This window comes from Rhinoraja longicauda, chromosome 16 (assembly GCF_053455715.1).
Source record: "Rhinoraja longicauda isolate Sanriku21f chromosome 16, sRhiLon1.1, whole genome shotgun sequence".
Taxonomy (NCBI): Eukaryota; Metazoa; Chordata; class Chondrichthyes; order Rajiformes; family Arhynchobatidae; genus Rhinoraja; species Rhinoraja longicauda.
In genome coordinates, this window is record NC_135968.1 from 42,050,074 (window position 1) to 42,067,002 (window position 16,929).

A 16,929-nucleotide genomic window follows, 5' to 3' on the forward strand; every position below is an offset into this window, starting at 1 on the left:
CATTTAGATGCGACATGTAGACTTTGGTGGAGGAGATTAAAGGATGAGAGATCCTCTTTTGTATCCACAGAGGACCAGAAGACCTCTAAAATAATTGTCCAAAGGCAATGCACAATGACATTCGAGACGTATAAAATCATAAAAGGACTAGACAAGCTAGATGCAGGAAAAATGTTCCCAATGTTGGGGGAGTCCAGAACCAGGGGACACAGTCTAAGAATAAAGGGGAGGCCATTTAAAACTGAGGTGAGAAAAAACTTTTTCACCCAGAGAGTTGTGAATTTGTGGAATTCTTTGCCACAGAAGGCAGTGGAAGCCAATTCACTTGATGTTTTCAAGAGAGAGTTGGATTTAGCTCTTAGGGCTAACGGAATCAAGGGATGTGGTGAAAAAGCAGGAAAGGGTTACTAATTTTGGATGATCAGCCATGACCATATTGAATGACAGTGGTGGCTCGAAGGGCCGAATGGCCTACTCCTGCACCTATTATCTAAGTTTCCACGTAAGAGTGTTTGTCATATGTACTGGCAACATAACAATGAAATTCTTACTTGCTGCAGCTTTGCAGGCCACAAAATGCAATAACACACAGATAAATTTATAATACTATAAATGAATAACCATAATACTAGTAACCTTAAGAGTGCAAAGCTTATGTCTGTAGTGTAACCATCCATACACAGTCCATAGAAGATCACATTTTCCTGAGGTCAATGTTGTGTTGTGTCCAAGAGCCTGAAGGTTATTTGGAAGAAGCTGTTCTTAAACCTAGCAGTCACGGTTTTCAGGCACCTGTACTTTCGTACCGATAGTTGAAGTGAAATGAGGGCATGGGCTGGGTGGTGTGAATTCTTGATAATGTTGGCAGTCTTTTTTGAGGCAGTTCTCTTGCATAGATTGCACATGGAGTTAGTTATTGTCCTTAGCATAAGTTTGTACAATCAGATTAGATAGTACTTTGGCTTTGGGCTTGGTTTTCTTGGTTGAGCGCTTCTCCAGGTGTTATAGCGCAAGTACTTTGTGTTTTAATTGTAACGTACAGAAGCCCAGCTTAAGCCTTGCAAAGTTTGCAGGAGGTGAAGTCCAGGGTTTGCAGCATGAACCTGGCGGGCAACTCCCTTTTCCACACTTGAGGGTGCAACTGTATGTCTCAGCTCCCATTGCTTCTCAAGAAACCACCCGAGATCTGGCTGTTGCAATAAAAGCTCAGCCATTTGCCACACAAATTCAGCATGGTACCACTGTAACAATGGCTGCATTGTTTAAAGGGTCGTAGGATTTCTAGTTCACCTACCTATGCTGCAGATTAGGATTTCTGAGGCACTGTTACAGCGGCTGATAATAGACAATAGACAATAGGTGCAGGAATAGGCCATTCGGCCCATTGAGCCAGCACCGCCATTCAATGTGATCATGGCTGATCATTCTCAATCAGTACCCTGTTCCTGCCTTCTCCCCATACCCCCTGACTCCGCTATCCTTAAGAGCTCTATCTAGCACTCTCTTGAATGCATTCAGAAAATTGGCCTCCATTGCCTTCTGAGGCAGAGAATTCCACAGATTTACAACTCTCTGACTGAAAAAGTTTTTCCTCATCTCCGTTCTAAATGGCCTACACCTTATTCTTAAACTGTGGCCCCTGGTTCTGGACACCCCCAACATTGGGAACATGTTTCCTGCCTCTAATGTGTCCAACCCTTTAATAATCTTATAATACTTCGGCGGGGTGCCATTCTTCTATTAGGATGGCTACATTAATGAGCTTCTACCACACAACCAGTGCCCTTATTTTCCTGTCACCCAAAGTGGATCAAAGTGCTTGAATCATGCTGAGATGGTGCAAAAGGAATATAAGAAATAGGAGCAGAAGAGAGCAGTTTCCCAGTTCAACAAGATCATGGTTGATCTTCTGCCTCCAACTCCATTTTTTTCTCTATATTCTCTTATCCTTTCCTTAGAACATAGAAACGTTCCTTCAAACATTCGGAAATCTTCTGATCTCTGTGTTTGACTGCAACCAGTGACTAAACCTCCACGATACTCTGGAGTAGTGAATTCTCAAAATTGACTATTCTCAGAGGGAAGAAATTGCTCCTTATTTTATTCTCCTTATTTTAAAACTATCACCTAGTTTTCATTTAGATACTGAGACACAAAAAGCTGGAGTAACTCAGCGGGTCAGACAGCATCTCTGGAGAAAAGGAATAGTGGCATTTTGGGTCGAGACCCTAAAGGGCCTGTCCCACTTAGGTGATTTTAAGGTGACTGTCGGCGACTAGGCTGTCGCTGAACGTTTGCCGGGGTGTCGCGGGCATGATCGTGAGGAATCTTCAATGAATCGTAGCGGATCTCGGCGCGTCGCGGAAAATTTTTCCAGATAGAAATTTCTCTGCAACAGCTGGCTTGTCGCCAGGTATCGTAGCTTATTGCGGGCGCTGTCGCATGCTGTCCCCAGGTTTGCTAGGTTGTCGCAGATGCATTTAGAAGCATGTAATATTAAATTAAGAAAAGGCATTTGAAGATACCAGAAGATAGTTTTGTTTAACCAATTTATTTATGTCAGAATATTTGACAGGTAGATTGGAGGCGACAGTTTGACGGTCAGGTAAGCATGGGAACTTTGCGATGTTTCCGAAGAAGGTGTAATCTTTTAGCCAGGTGCTAGTTTCACAAAAATGTAACTTGCATCGACCTGACTCGGCATTGTCGTGGTCATTGTCGTAGGGCAAAAGAAAAGTTCGGCGGTCTGCTACGACTTTGACAGTCGCCGGGAGTTGCCTTAAAAATCACGTAACTGGGACAGGCCCTTTAGTTAGGGGAAACATTCTCCCTGCACTCTTCTACAGTGTACATTGTTTCTTAATCGAGGAGACCAAATTTGTGTACTTACGCTCCAGTTGCAGGCTCATCAAGAACCTGTGAATCTGCAATAAAACCTCCTTCCTCCTGGATTCAAATCCATTTGTAATAATGGTTAACATAACATTCAGCCTTATTAGTTTGGGAAACTGCATGTTGGCTCCCACAGCTCAAGATTACTCGGATTGCCAGAGACTGAAAGCCAGTCACTAAGGATGGAAGAAAAGAAGGTTTTCTGACAATTAGGCAAGGTTTGATTGATAACTTTTGACTGGCATATTGATTTTCTGTTCATTGTGTTCACTGGCAGTGCAGTGCAGTTCGTGAGCCAGTTTCAGTCACAAACGGGAGGACCGGGTTTTCTCCTCAGTACTGCTTGTTATGTAACTGCTTTAGTTTAGTTTAGAGATGCAGCATGGAAACAGGCCATTGGCCCACCGAGTCAGTGCCGACCAGTGATTCCTGTAAACTGGCACTATCTTACACACTAGGGACAATTTACAATTTTCACCAAAACCAAATTAACCTACATACCTGTACACCTTTGGAGTGTGAGGGGAAACCAGAGCAGCAGGGAAAGGCCACGGGCAGAACGTATAAGCTCTGTACAGACAGCACCCGTAGTCGAGATCTACCCGGATCTCTGGCACTGTAAGGCAGCAACTGTACCACAACCGTGCTGCCTAAAGGTGGTGGTGTCAAGACCTTAGCCTTGCAGAAGTAGAGTGAACCATCATGAATACCAGGGGCGGGGGGTTGGGGGGGGGGGGAGGGGGGAGGGGGGAGGGGCACAATGAGGCAGCGGTAGAGTTGCTGCCTTCCAGTGCCAGAGATCGGGGTTCTATCCTGACTATGGGTGCTGTCTGTATAGAGTTTGCACATTCTCCCTGTGATCGTGTGGGTTTTCTCTGCTTGCTCCAGTTTCCTCACACATTCCAAAGGTGTGCAGCTTTGTAGGTTAATTGGCTTTGTTAAAATTGTTATGTTGTCCCGTGTGTAGGATAGTGCAAGGATTGCTGGTCAGTGTCGATTGGGCGAGCCAGAAGACCTGTTTCTACACTCTCTCTAAAGTCTACAGTCTGATCTTGACAGCCATTGCACCTTACAGCTCCGGGCACCTAGTTTCAATCCTGGCTTTGGGTTCCATATGTATGTGAAAAGTTTGAATATTCTCTCCTTGATGACAATATGGTTCCTCCCATATTCCCGAGGTTACTGTCTCCTACTACATCCTATCTTTGTCCCGCTCCCTCCCCTGACATCAGACTGAAGAAGGGTCTCAACCTGAAACGTCACTCATCCCATTTCTCCCGAGATGCTGCCTGACCCGCTGAGTTACTCCAGCATTTTTTGTCTAAAAAGAATCAAGGGGAAAGTAAGCATGTGTGAGAGAGACTAAGTTACAGTATGTGGTCTACAACTCTCTGTAAGACCTTGGCTTTGCCACTAGTTAAACAGCAAACAGCTGCAGAGCAGTAAGTGTGGAGAAATCCTAATTGATCGCTTACTAACTGCGAGGCAATTTCCCCAGTCGGTTTCATTAGTGGACTCCATGTAGTGTTGCAAACCTGGTAGTCAGTTCAAAACTTACACGATTGGCAGTCCATGTGCACGAGTCACAGAACTAATGACATCTGAAGGGATAAAATCTGGTGGTTCTGTTTAGAACCACTGGCAATGCCCACAAAATCCAGCCTAGCTTCAACATAGATGGAAGCTGATGCACAGCTGTCCATCTTGACCTTGCCAGCCACTGGCATCTTGCATAGATAGCCCGCCCTGTGGTTGGAATAGTGACTAGAGCATTAGAGAAGATGCCCTTCCCAAAGTACGTGCCTCATGCATTGTTGCTCTCTGAGTTTCAGGTGAGTGCAAAAAAAAATCTATCTCTGTCCACCAATACCTGTTGGATGGTGATTGTAAAGTCAGGAACAGGTCATTCTTCTGTGTTTTGAGCAGTCTGGGCTGGGTGACAGGGAAAATATCACAAACAAAAAGGAATTTTTCTTTTTGGTAATAGGCAAGCACCACAATGCTGTTGCTCTGGTTTCTGTGATCTTCCGTTTTGGCAGAAGGTTGCAATGATCATTTCAGTGTAGAGGGTGTTGCTGGGGAGGGGCTTCTCCAATTGCCTTTGCTCAAGGATCTACCAGTTTAAGAAGGAATAAATTCCCGTAAGCGGAGACAAGGACTTATCTTCGGAAACTAGAGGATGATCTGATGGTTGAGATTGAGAGATTTTGAAGCTGTGGAATAGAGAGGTAAAGGAGACAGTGGAAGTAGATACCAGCTACGGAATGAAAAGCTTGATACCTTTTGTTGGGCAAAGGAGAAAATGAATTGAGGGAGTACACTTGAGCATTTTCTGAATAGATGTAAGAAATGCTTTCTTTCCAAACCTATTTATTCTAATGCTTCTATAATGTGTGGGTTTAGCTTTGTTGGTGCTGGCAAAAAAATAGTTTGGGCTTTCTTCCAGTTCTTCTAGATAAAACAAAATTATCCAAAGTGCTGCTGATATTTTTTTACGTGGACCCAGAGGCTGATTTAGATCAATACAAATTGGTTTTATGCCAGCGAATGTTATAAGGGAAGACTCACAGTCTAAGAGAAAAATGCACCAACATTTCTGCCTGAAGTTGCACAATGAATCACTATGTATACTGACAACAATGTCACTCCCATTCTAACCATTATTTTTCATTTGGTATTATCCCCGAGACCCCACGTAATAGCAGTTTCCACTAAATCCTTGATTCCATTGACAAGGTGATACTTTGAAAACATTTCGTTTTTAATGATTGTGGTTATATTTTTAAAGTTACCTGAAATCCGTCAGAAATATTCCTTTTCAAATACAATAACCTTTCCGTGTTACGAGCAGATTATTTTGAACCTCCTTCAATTGCTGCGCTTGCCTTAAACTCAATGTCACTTGATATTTTATTACAGAGGGTTGCAAGGTCTAAGGGGGAGAAATTTTTGACACAACATATTACTAATGACCTGTAATAGTACTTGGCAGTGGAAGAGAACAGTGTGTCCAAAACGATATGATGTAGATGCATGGCGGAGGAATTACTGCATGGAGTATCAACAGATAGCATTTATGCCTTTGTCCTATCATTGCTTCCTTTAATTGTTGCCCTTTTAACTCTGAATCAAATTTACAAATGCACAAAACAGGATATATTAAACGTAAAGGAACAGCAGCTCGTTTACTTGTTCCTACAAACCTATTAAACTATAAATTGCACATTTAAACCATTTATTTTGTATGATGATTTTGTACAGTCGCAGGAAGAGGATTATTCTCTTACCTCAAAATGTGTTATATTTTTTCTGGCTGAATGGAGTATTGGAAATTGCCTGCACAAATTCAAATTGAAACTGTGTATGGGAGGCAGCTGGTTGTCATGGGAGCAGTACTGCAGATTCTAATTCCTGATTCTGAGTAGCACTAACAGCAAAATGATGCTGAAGACATTATGGGTGAACAAATACTATCTGCCTACATTATCAGAGTTAATTGGCTTTCTCTAAAACACACCTGAACACTGATGTTTGCCTAATTACTGGCATGTGCCACTGGAACAAAACTAAATATATTAAACGTGTATGTAGATCACATGAAGTAAAATCTATTTCATTTAGGAAATCACCATCCTTTCACATTTTGAACTTGAAAAAAAAATTCAGAAAATGTTTTCGATCTCTGTCCAATTGTGTTTTGGGTTGGTAATAGTGTTATCTTTATCATAAATTAAAATGACCATCAACAAGAAATAATACAGAACTTGATCTTATTATACATAAAGCTAATTCAATAACCATCAAACTAAAACTCTTATTCCAGAGTATATTTTTGAAACATTAATGAACGATGTACTGTAATGAGTTGCAGCATTTCATGTCGGGGTATTTGTATAGAATCCCCAAACAGTAAGCTAAACACCCACACGCATTAGTGAATCAGCATTCAGAGAAAATTCCCTCGGGTGCTAGAGCAGTCAAAACAAGGCATCAATGAGTTTCTGCCTCCAGATTCATTTTCACACTGCCAGTTACATACTGCGTGAAGATCATGTGCATGTTCATCATCTGATGTGGGCATCCAACAACTCCGGAGAAGATTTATAAACCAGGAAGGGTAGGACTCCCATGGCTATCTGGTAAGGTCTTTATTTACCCATGGATTGGGACCAAATACTAATAATCCCAACAGTAGAATTTTGATTGTTGTTAATGGGCAAACTAGATTCTGCATGGAGGCATTTCTGTCAATGAGCAAGGTTGCTGATAGTAATCCTTTGATATTTTGTACATCAGGAAGCAGAATGGTTGTTTCTCCTGCACCGTTTCTTTTAAGGTCCACAATGCAAGATTAGTCTCTTCAAATCAGCACCTGCATAGCTCAATTGAGCATGCTGCCTTACGAGAAATCACTGAATATGGTGATATAACCGATATCTAGAAACAGCTTCCCTTCCACAATATTAAAAGATTTAATTAAGGGAAATAACTGTCAATGCACAACATTTCATGAAGTGTCACTTGTAGGAATTATTCCTGGTTTCACCACTGTTTGTGTAGTTGCTTTTCTGGAGAATGAATCCCATGCCCTTCTCATTTCTGTGACAAGGACAACTCCGAGAACTAATTTGACGGTGTCAGTAATGCAATATAAACTCACAATTTAAGGTTCCTGCTTTCCCTTGGATCACCTCTAAATTAAATCCAGTTTATTTATCTGTTTTTGAAAATGTAAAGAATGGCGGGTTTCAAATTTTATAGCTGAAGAAAATGAGGAGAGACTCGAATGGCTTTTGTCATGCACTTGAGCCAAGCAGGGAAGAAGACCATGTTAATATAATTGATGTGAAGCATCACACTTACTAGGCCATGCTTGCATTAACAGACTGGAACCAATAGCTGTTCCTAGCCATCGCCTCTGTTTTTCTCTTTTGGCATTTGCTGCAGAGTGTACGTCAACCTCTATCTACCTGGCTTCAAATATTAGATCTGTCGTGAATGTTTCTGCAAGCCGCAAATCTGATTTACATCACGGAGTAAATGACAAAGTTGTTGCTGTTTATCAATGATAACGTGCGATGTTGCAGACAAAGGTTTAAATAATACATAAATCTGAAGTTTATTCCTGGTGTTTAGCCAATCAACAAAGAAAATAAAACTATGAAGTTTTGGCCCATGTGATTATTTCGTTTGTTTCCTAATGGCGATAGACTGCAAGTTTCCGGTGCTTGTTGTTCTGATTTGTAATTAATGTGAAAAATAACAAACCACTATGAATAATCAGCGTTTAAACGGGATAAGGGAAGACAATGTTGCCTCTGTATAGATTTAGAATTAAACTAAAATATGCTTTCTCTCAGTGCTTACTTTGATTAGGCATTTAATTTGACTGTAATTTAATTTTAATAGAGAACAAACACTTCCATGCAACCTTTTAGAAATTCATTCGGGATGTGAGTTGTCTGATTCTGTTGCAAGTGAAGGGTAAAAACCTGGTAGGTTGTCTCTTTAAATAAGATCTGCAGTGTTGATGTAACCCTCTAGCATGGATGGTAGGAACCATTCTCACCTCTGCAGCAGGGAGCTTGACCAGAAAGGCTCTCTCAGGCACTGGAAATGTACTGTTTGTTAAAATGCATTGAATTATAGCAATTCCCCTGGTTATAACTCCTTTTATTGGTAGCTTCCAATCTGTCGGTAAAAGAGACAGTTCATGTGCCTGGCTGTAAAAGAAAATATTGAAAACAACAATGTTGTGACTCACATCTTTTCCTCTTTAATTCGACAGAACACCATAGCAGTGGCTTCAGTTCAGTTGCCACCATCAATTTTCACTCATTTCCTAACCTTGCACACTGTTGACAACTCATCCTGCAAGCTACAATTTATTGTATTCCGGAATGGAAAACTCTTTCCCAGTACAGGTAACTCATCAAACCTTGCTGATGATGGGAAACGCAAGTGTGTTTCAACACCAATTGTTTTCATCAAAATAGGTGAGTTACTATCTGGATTTAAATCTCCCGAATAGTTTAAAAATGCTGCAGAAAAGATAGCATTGAACTGCAATGTGTTACTGTGAGAGACAATGAAAATGAATGCATTCATGAGCAGTTTTTGTATGTGAAATCCAGGTTGCTACTCAAAAGATAGTATTTGACTGAGATGATCCTGGTTATATTTGCTGACCTTCAATGTATTGGTTCATGTGGATGTGGAAGGATTATTAATATCTAAAAGCTGCAACAAAATCTTGAATGTCAATTTCCATAATTCAAAATACTTATTCTATTAAATTATGACATTTATCCCACCCAAATGGTGTAAACGTGGGTTAATGTTAGAGAGCATCTTTCGGGTAAATTACAAAACTGTAGTGAATGTATGTCAGGTTGCTGAGCAGTAATAAACAAAATGCATCTCTAAACTGCTCTTAATTTAATTTGCCCCCTTTCAGGTGTAATTATATTTTGTGGGGCAGAGTAGCATTCACCTGACAATCTTCATGAAGCATAAACAAGGATATATACAAGGGTTAAAGGAGAAAAAAAAAAAGCTGTATTTGTTTTGAAATCCGAGCAAGACTTTACTCTGCATCATTACAATAAGATTTCTTTCCCTGATAACTTATTCTGATAGAATATTTTGTCAGAAGCTTTATGTTCTTTAATGACACAGCAGTTCACAATCTGTGCAGCAAGTTACTTACTGTGCTATTGAAGCACAGAGGTATTCTTGTATCTTCCAATGCTTGCAGTCCAGACCTTGCGTATCTTTTGATTTTGTGTTCAGCCGTACAAGATCTTCCTAATTTAATCCACTTACCTAATTGAATTTGCTTGTGCAGATGGGTGCAGCTTTGGGAACCTCAGCAAGCCTGTCACCGTGGTGCTGAGGCACTTTGCTCCGGGTGCCGATCCGACTGCAGCATATTGGGATTTTGACCTTTTGGATCGGCATGGTGGCTGGCACGCTACAGGGTGCCACATAACAAACTCAGCAACCAATATCACCACCCTTCAGTGTTCGCAATTTGGCAATTTTGCAGTTCTCATGGTGAGTACACGTCCTGATTCTTTAGCAGAAAGTTAAGTTCGGCAGCAAACCGTGACATTTACCATAACACGGCCTTAATGAAACTAAAATGTTTTACCGACAGTCTCACAAAGAGATATCGGAGATCAAGGGAGCAAAATGTTGTCAGGAGTACTAAATGTAAATAATTCAGCATCATTTTTTTTGCAGACTGCAGTGTTTCAGTTGATTGCAGATGAACCTGTATCTTGCAGAAATTATTCAATAAAAATAATAGGATAACTTGATTGTATGATTTATTTGTGGCATAATTTCTATTTTATGCTTGTGGTGTTCATGATGGTATTCCTGGAAGGATTTTGCTTTCATAATTGAAATTGTGTTGTGTGGACTATTCCAATCAGACATGAGACACATGCACAGTTAAATGGCACGTTTAACAACAAAAAAATAGACAGTGGCATTCAGCACTGATTTTACGCAGCAGTAGGTATCCTTTCATTATCATACTCTTGTGTGGGTTTATAATTGTTGACTGATGTTGTCACCTATAATATATATTTGGCATTCTTTCCAGCAATAAACCCGGCATGGATTTAAAGATAGAATGGTTAGCTACTGTAGATAGCTACATGGTATGACCTAAAATGTTGTCAATGTATCCCAATTAATTTCAATGGCTGTGTGTGCCCCGTGGCACGCGCCTTCATTTCTGTGCAGACCTGTACTCCACATCACAAGCCATTTACAATATGCATATAAATTGAACCTCCAACTCTGTCAAAGAAAGAGTAGGTGTGACAAATCTGTGAAATAGAGTACATGACAAGATCAGTAGCATCAACGTTTACTTAGCATCCCCCTTCAAGTAGCAGCAGTTTGTGAATATTGGATTTAAAAGTGCTTTATCATTCTGAACAGGAAATTTCTGATCGGTGAATTGAAGCATTAAATCCTATTCACACTTGCCAAGATAGAATGTGTTGCATTTATAAAGTCATTATTTCAGCAGCATTACACCTAGATAAATAGGTTCATCTTGTTTACATTTTGAAAGGTTTGCAATTGTGTAAGTGTCAAGCTATTGGTATGTATTTGTAAAAAGCATCTGTAATGACGACTGTGCAACAGAGGAAAAGTGTGTGCAGAATACTAATCTGCTGTCAGATGGAGCACAGATGTTGGCCAATCATAGCATAGGTCTGTGACGGTCTGTAATGTAATGTGATTATTATCACTCACCAAGGCATAAATCACCCCTCCTTGAAAATATTTTGAGTTTCTTCTCAAGCTTTTGGATGGAATTCAAAGTGGGAATATGTGGTTGAATACGACTAGTTTATCGACATCACCACTCCCTCCAGAATTAAGTTTCCAAGGTCATGTTGTTTGAAAATAACTAAAAAACTTATTACTAAACGGTTACTCTATTTAAAAATAACTGTTGACAGTCCAAAAGTGACTAATGGGAAAATAAAAATCAAGCAGAGGGCAGTTTCCATGTAGACTATCTATGAGAGATTGTTAATGAATAACCATTATGGCATGTAATGTATTTGTGAAGGGTATTTCCAGTTGTGTACTGGTGAATGTGTACAAAATTACAAAAGAATCTCGTGGCATTGAGAGTTCCCAGCATAAAGCCTCTGTATCATCGCCAGCTCTTTACTAAATGTGAAAACTACAAAGGACATTAGTAACGAGAAAAGTAAATAGCAGGCAGTTCTTTGTCACAACTATTTTAATTAAATATGCTAAATCTGAGCACATGTTAGCACCTTAATCTTTTACCGTACTCAGTAATTCAAGAGCATCCGAAATGTAATATAATAAGCATTTACACTGACAGCTGAAGCAGATCTTAGCTGCAGGTAATTTTGCAAATGTCAGTCACCTAATGTACACTCACCCTTTCAGCCAGGAACCCCAATAATAATCCCAATGCTAACAAGCATAATATTTGGTACCATTATATTGCAGACAATAATATTAGTAGCATACATATTACTTGGAGATATCATCATATCATCATCATATCATATCATATATATACAGCGCGGAAACAGGCCTTTTCGGCCCACCAAGTCCGCGCCGCCCAGCGGTCCCCGTACATTAACACTATCCTACACCCACTAGGGACAATTTTTACATTTACCCAGTCAATTAACCTACATACCTGTACGTCTTTGGAGTGTGGGAGGAAACCGAAGATCTCGTAGAAAACCCACGCAGGTCACAGTGCAGCCCCCGAAGTCAGGATCGAACCTAGTATTGTAATTGAGAGCATGCAGTGTGATTAAAGACCAGTACTGAATCCCTTTCATCTCGAACGAGGTTTGAAATTAATTCTTCACCAAAATTAAATATATATCTGGAACTTGAATATTTATACCTGACTTAACATGAAATGAAGCCTCTCTGTAAATAGTAATGGGGCTGCTGCATTCCGAGGACATTTCTTCCGGCTTTGAACAAAATCAACTTTAACATTTGTGAAACAGAAAGATTTATTTCCTGTTCTTGCAACTTATTGCTTTGCATCATTTATAATACTTGTGCCTTCAGATTTGTTGGTACCTGGATGAACCTGTATTATCTTTTATAGTGTTTGACTGGCAAGTAGGATCCCTGACATTTTGAAACAATAAGTGCTGTTGTATCTGTTATCTGTCAGCCATTGCACTGTCACATACAGCTCTGTTGTGGCACTTTGGCCTCTGAGGCAGACCTCAAACCTCAACTCCCAAATCTCAAAAATAAATCTTTTTATCCCACTTGCTACTTTTAGGACCTTTTGCTGCCGTATACCATTCTCTACGCTTCTAAAGTGCTTCCTAGGTTGTGAAATTCTATAATCTGTACTGATGTTGTGAGAATTGTTGTTTCAATACAAGCCTTATCATTCTTCTGGCTTCCTCTTAAATGTGTCTCATTCATCGATGCTGTACTGGTAGGGTTCTGTGGGTAAACAGAGGTAGAGTTTGAAGCAGAGGTTAATAATTGTCAACTAAACAGCAGTGTATAGTAGAAAAATGCATCAAATTCATCTCAAATGGTCAACATAGTCGTTAAAAGCTTACACGTATACACACTACACTTCTTCCCATATAAGATAAGATCAGACTAAACCATCAACCATTTACATGCATGAGATTTTACAATTGATTAACTATTACATCAATATACCATTGTAAATCAGGCCAAATATGAATCTATTCTATCCTCTTCACCCCTCATTCTTCTGAATTCTTCAATACAATTGCTATCTTCAAAGTAACCACTCCAGACACAAGTAATTCTAATCGGATCACTTCTCTAACATGCCTCATACACATCTGGTCTCACATCCTTTTCTTGCATCAACACCATTTTGCACCCTGGCTCCCACTTCGACCCATTGCAGACACGAAACACATTTGGAGTTGCAGAGCCATTGCCTCTAACTTTTCCTTTCTGAATTGTCTGACTTTACTAGGTTGTTAACTGTGGTGGCATCCTTCAAAAATCTTCAGAGCTTTTGAACTGATTTTCAAAGAAGTCCACTCTCAAAACATTTCACTCATTCCAAACATTTTACTCATTCCTTGCTTGATTCAAAACAGTAAATGCTGAAAACAGTTTTGCAGGTCAGGGATTATCTGCAGAAAGAGAAACAGTTAATGTTTCAGGTCCAGGACCCTTCATCAGACATAGTTCTCACAAAGGCTCCCTGGACCTGAAAAACTGACATTTTCTCTCTCCACAGATGCTGCCTGTTCTGCAAACTGTTACCAGCATTTTTTCTATTTTTATTTCAGATTTCCAGCATCTGTAGATGTTTCGAACATTTCATCCACGTGACTCAGTCCATTCAATAATTTTGCATCCAACAAGGGCATTGTAGACATTAAGATCTTCTCCACAAATTGCACAGATTCATCTTCTCTATCTGTCTTAGTTTTGCAAGATCCAGTCTATCAGACCTAATAAATAGTGCCTTGTGCTGAGTCTAATGGTTCTCATCTTGTTTGTGAATTCTTGTACATACAAAAGCTGCAATCCATCAGCTTCTATAATCTGACTCACTCATGCTATTCAGATTGCACACTCTCCTTCTGAACTACCTGCCAGTTGTATAAGACGTTGGTGAGGCCACATTTAGAGTATTGTGTTCAGTTCTGGGCACCATATTGTGGGAAAGATGGTGTCAAGCTGGAAAGGGTACAGACAAGATTTACGAAGATGTTGCCAGGACTCAAAGGTCGAAGCTATAGGTAGAGGTTGAGTAGGCTGCAACTCTATTCCTTGAAGCGCAGGTGGTTGAAGGGTGATCTCATAGAGATGTATAAAATCATGAGAGGAAGAGATCAGGTAGAAGCACAGAGTAGGGGAATCAAGGATCAGAGGACATAGGTTTAAGGTGAAGTGGAAAAGATTTAAAAGGAATCTGAGGGGTAACTTTTTCACACAAAGTGTAATGGGCATATGGAACGAGCTGCCAGAGGAGGTAGTTGAAGCAGGGACAATTGCAACATTTAAGAAACAGTTAGATAGGTACATGGATAGGACTGGAATGGATGGATATGGGCCCAATGCAGGCAGGTGGAACCAATGTACCTGGGATATGTTGGCTGGTGTGGGCAAGTTGGGCCTAAAGGCCTGTTTCCATGCGGTATGACTCAATGACTCTAAGTGTAGTCCCTGTATTCTGAAATTGCCAAGTTGTGGCCAAAGTCATGCCTTTGACTCCGGCTACTCATAACGAACATTATTCCACTTATCCCATACTCGGCACACCTCATCGTCTGGGTCACCTCCGCATGGTCTAATTCTCTGGCCAGTTATGAATTTCCAGTTATGAATTTGCAAATTTTGTTTTGCAAATCTGTTCCTCAACTTCACGAATACCTCAACTTCATGACTACTTCCACTGGTGTTTCGATAATCAATACCTTTATCCTTTAATTTTTCTGCTATCACGAAGCAATACCCACTTTCCTTATTGATCTGTAGTAAAACAGACCAAAAGCCCAGGCATTGCTTGTCACTTAGTCTACACTGCAAATTCATAACTCACAAATAATGTCTGCAATATGCTTTCTCTGTCTCTGATGCAATACCCTTTGGTAATATCATCTGCTCTCAATGCAAACCATGTCAGGTCGTATCACATTCCTATTCACTGCCATGCTGCTTCGCCACTGCCCTCAGGTCTGTGTTGCACTACTTCCCTCTAGTTTTCTTAGCACAAAACACATACAGCATATGCTTCAGGCAAATTGCTGACCTACATTTTCCCATGAAGGCTTCGCTATTAACAGCTTGGCTCTGTTTTCAGCTCAGGTTTCACATGCAATGTCAGATGCACTGTTGTCAAATTCCACTGCCATTGTGTAGGTGCATCACGCACCACACTTTGGAGAGAGCTAACTTTATTCGCTGGACTCTCAGCTAGGCTATATTTTCTCCGACCATCCGGTCAAGTGCACGGTAACAACTAAACCATTCATTTCAATGGTAACCTTTTCAGTTTACAGCCTGCAGTTGTGTTCTTCCAGCATGTAATAGCTGGAGACACTTTGGCTTCTCTCAAGCTTTCCTGACCAGCGTTCTACCTGGGCAGGGCCAGTGCATGCTGAATGTTGAGTAGATACTGAATCTCCTTTCTGTCCATTGTAAAACACGCTGGACACCCCTTCTAGAGCCCAATGTCCTTTTGCTCGACCTCACAGTGAACTGTGTCCTGGCCAGTGACAGATCAGGGCTGCAGTATCAACGAGTTTATTTCTAGTTGCTTCTGAAGAAGGGTCTCGACCCGAAACGTCAACCATTCCTTCTCTCCAGAGATGCTGCCTGTCCTACTGTGTTACTCCAGTATTTTGTGCCTATCCCACATTAAGAAGATGGCCTAAAATGTATAGTCCTTTTTGTACTCTTTGGGGGTCCAGCAGATACTGTTAAGCATTCCTGTTTTCTGAAACCAGAAATAAAAACGGAGAATGCTGGAAAACTTTGACAGATCAGGTAGCATCTGTGTCAGGGAAAAAGTTAACATTTCAGGTTGCAGACTCTTCATCAGAACTGGTCTCAGAAATGCCCTTCCCCGTGACAATTCCAATACCACATATCTTGAAACTAGATGATTTGTTACATCTATGGTAAGGGTTCCCACCTTTTGAACCCACGTTTTCCACTGAACCCACTTGCAGTGTCCCTGTGACTTGGTGATCAAGAGCTTCATGTTTCCATTGCCAACTCTGTGGACTTGTTGTCTGCCTCAGCCTTGGAACTGTGCCTTGCATGAAGCAGCCTCACCTTTTAAATACCATCTTCCCACGGCTGCCTATTTTTTACTCTCCCTCAAAAATTAAATAGAAACATAGAAACATAGAAAATAGGTGCAGGAGTAGGCCATTCGACCCTTCGAGCCTGCACCGCCATTCAATATGATCATGGCTGATCATCCAGCTCAGTAACCTGTACCTGCCTTCTCTCCATACCCCCTGATCCCTTTAGCAAAAAGGGCCACATCTAACTCCCTCTTAAATATAGCCAATGAACTGGCCTCAACTACCTTTTGTGGCAGAGAATTCCACAGACTCACCACTCTGTGTGAAGAAATGTTTTCTCATCTCGGTCCTAAAAGACTTCCCCCTTATCCTTAAGCTGTGACCCCTGGTTCTGGACTCCCTCAACATCGGGAACAATCTTCCCGCATCTAGCCTCTCCAACCCCTTAAGAATTTTATATGTTTCTATAAGATCCCCCCTCAGTCTTCTAAATTCCAGCGAGTACAAGCCTAGTCTATCCAGTCTTTCTTCATATGAAAGTCCCGCCATCCCAGGGATCAATCTAGTGAACCTTCTCTGTACTCCCTCTAAGGCAAGAACGTCTTTCCTCAGATTAGGAGACCAAAACTGCTAATCTCTGAGATGCATTGTAGAAGATTCCACAAACCTGATTTCAACGATAACTGGAAATGGCACATTTCTGCTACTGTTTTTAACCTATGTATTAACCAAT

The 16,929-nt window shown here is 40.7% G+C and overlaps 1 protein-coding gene across 2 annotated transcripts in view; it reads left to right on the forward strand.

Moving 5' to 3' along the window:
* adgra1b (adhesion G protein-coupled receptor A1b) overlaps positions 1-16,929 on the forward strand; it is a 565,267-nt gene that overhangs the window by 442,296 nt on the left and 106,042 nt on the right. Inside the window, exons 1-3 of one of the 2 annotated variants that reach the window (XM_078413699.1) lie at positions 8,430-8,444; positions 8,681-8,888; positions 9,740-9,948. In XM_078413699.1, coding sequence (XP_078269825.1) covers positions 8,442-8,444; positions 8,681-8,888; positions 9,740-9,948 — 420 coding nt within the window. In that variant the 5' untranslated portion in view covers positions 8,430-8,441. Of the gene's footprint in view, positions 1-8,429; positions 8,445-8,680; positions 8,889-9,739; positions 9,949-16,929 lie in introns of those variants that run through there. The other variant, XM_078413700.1, reaches the window with a different exon arrangement.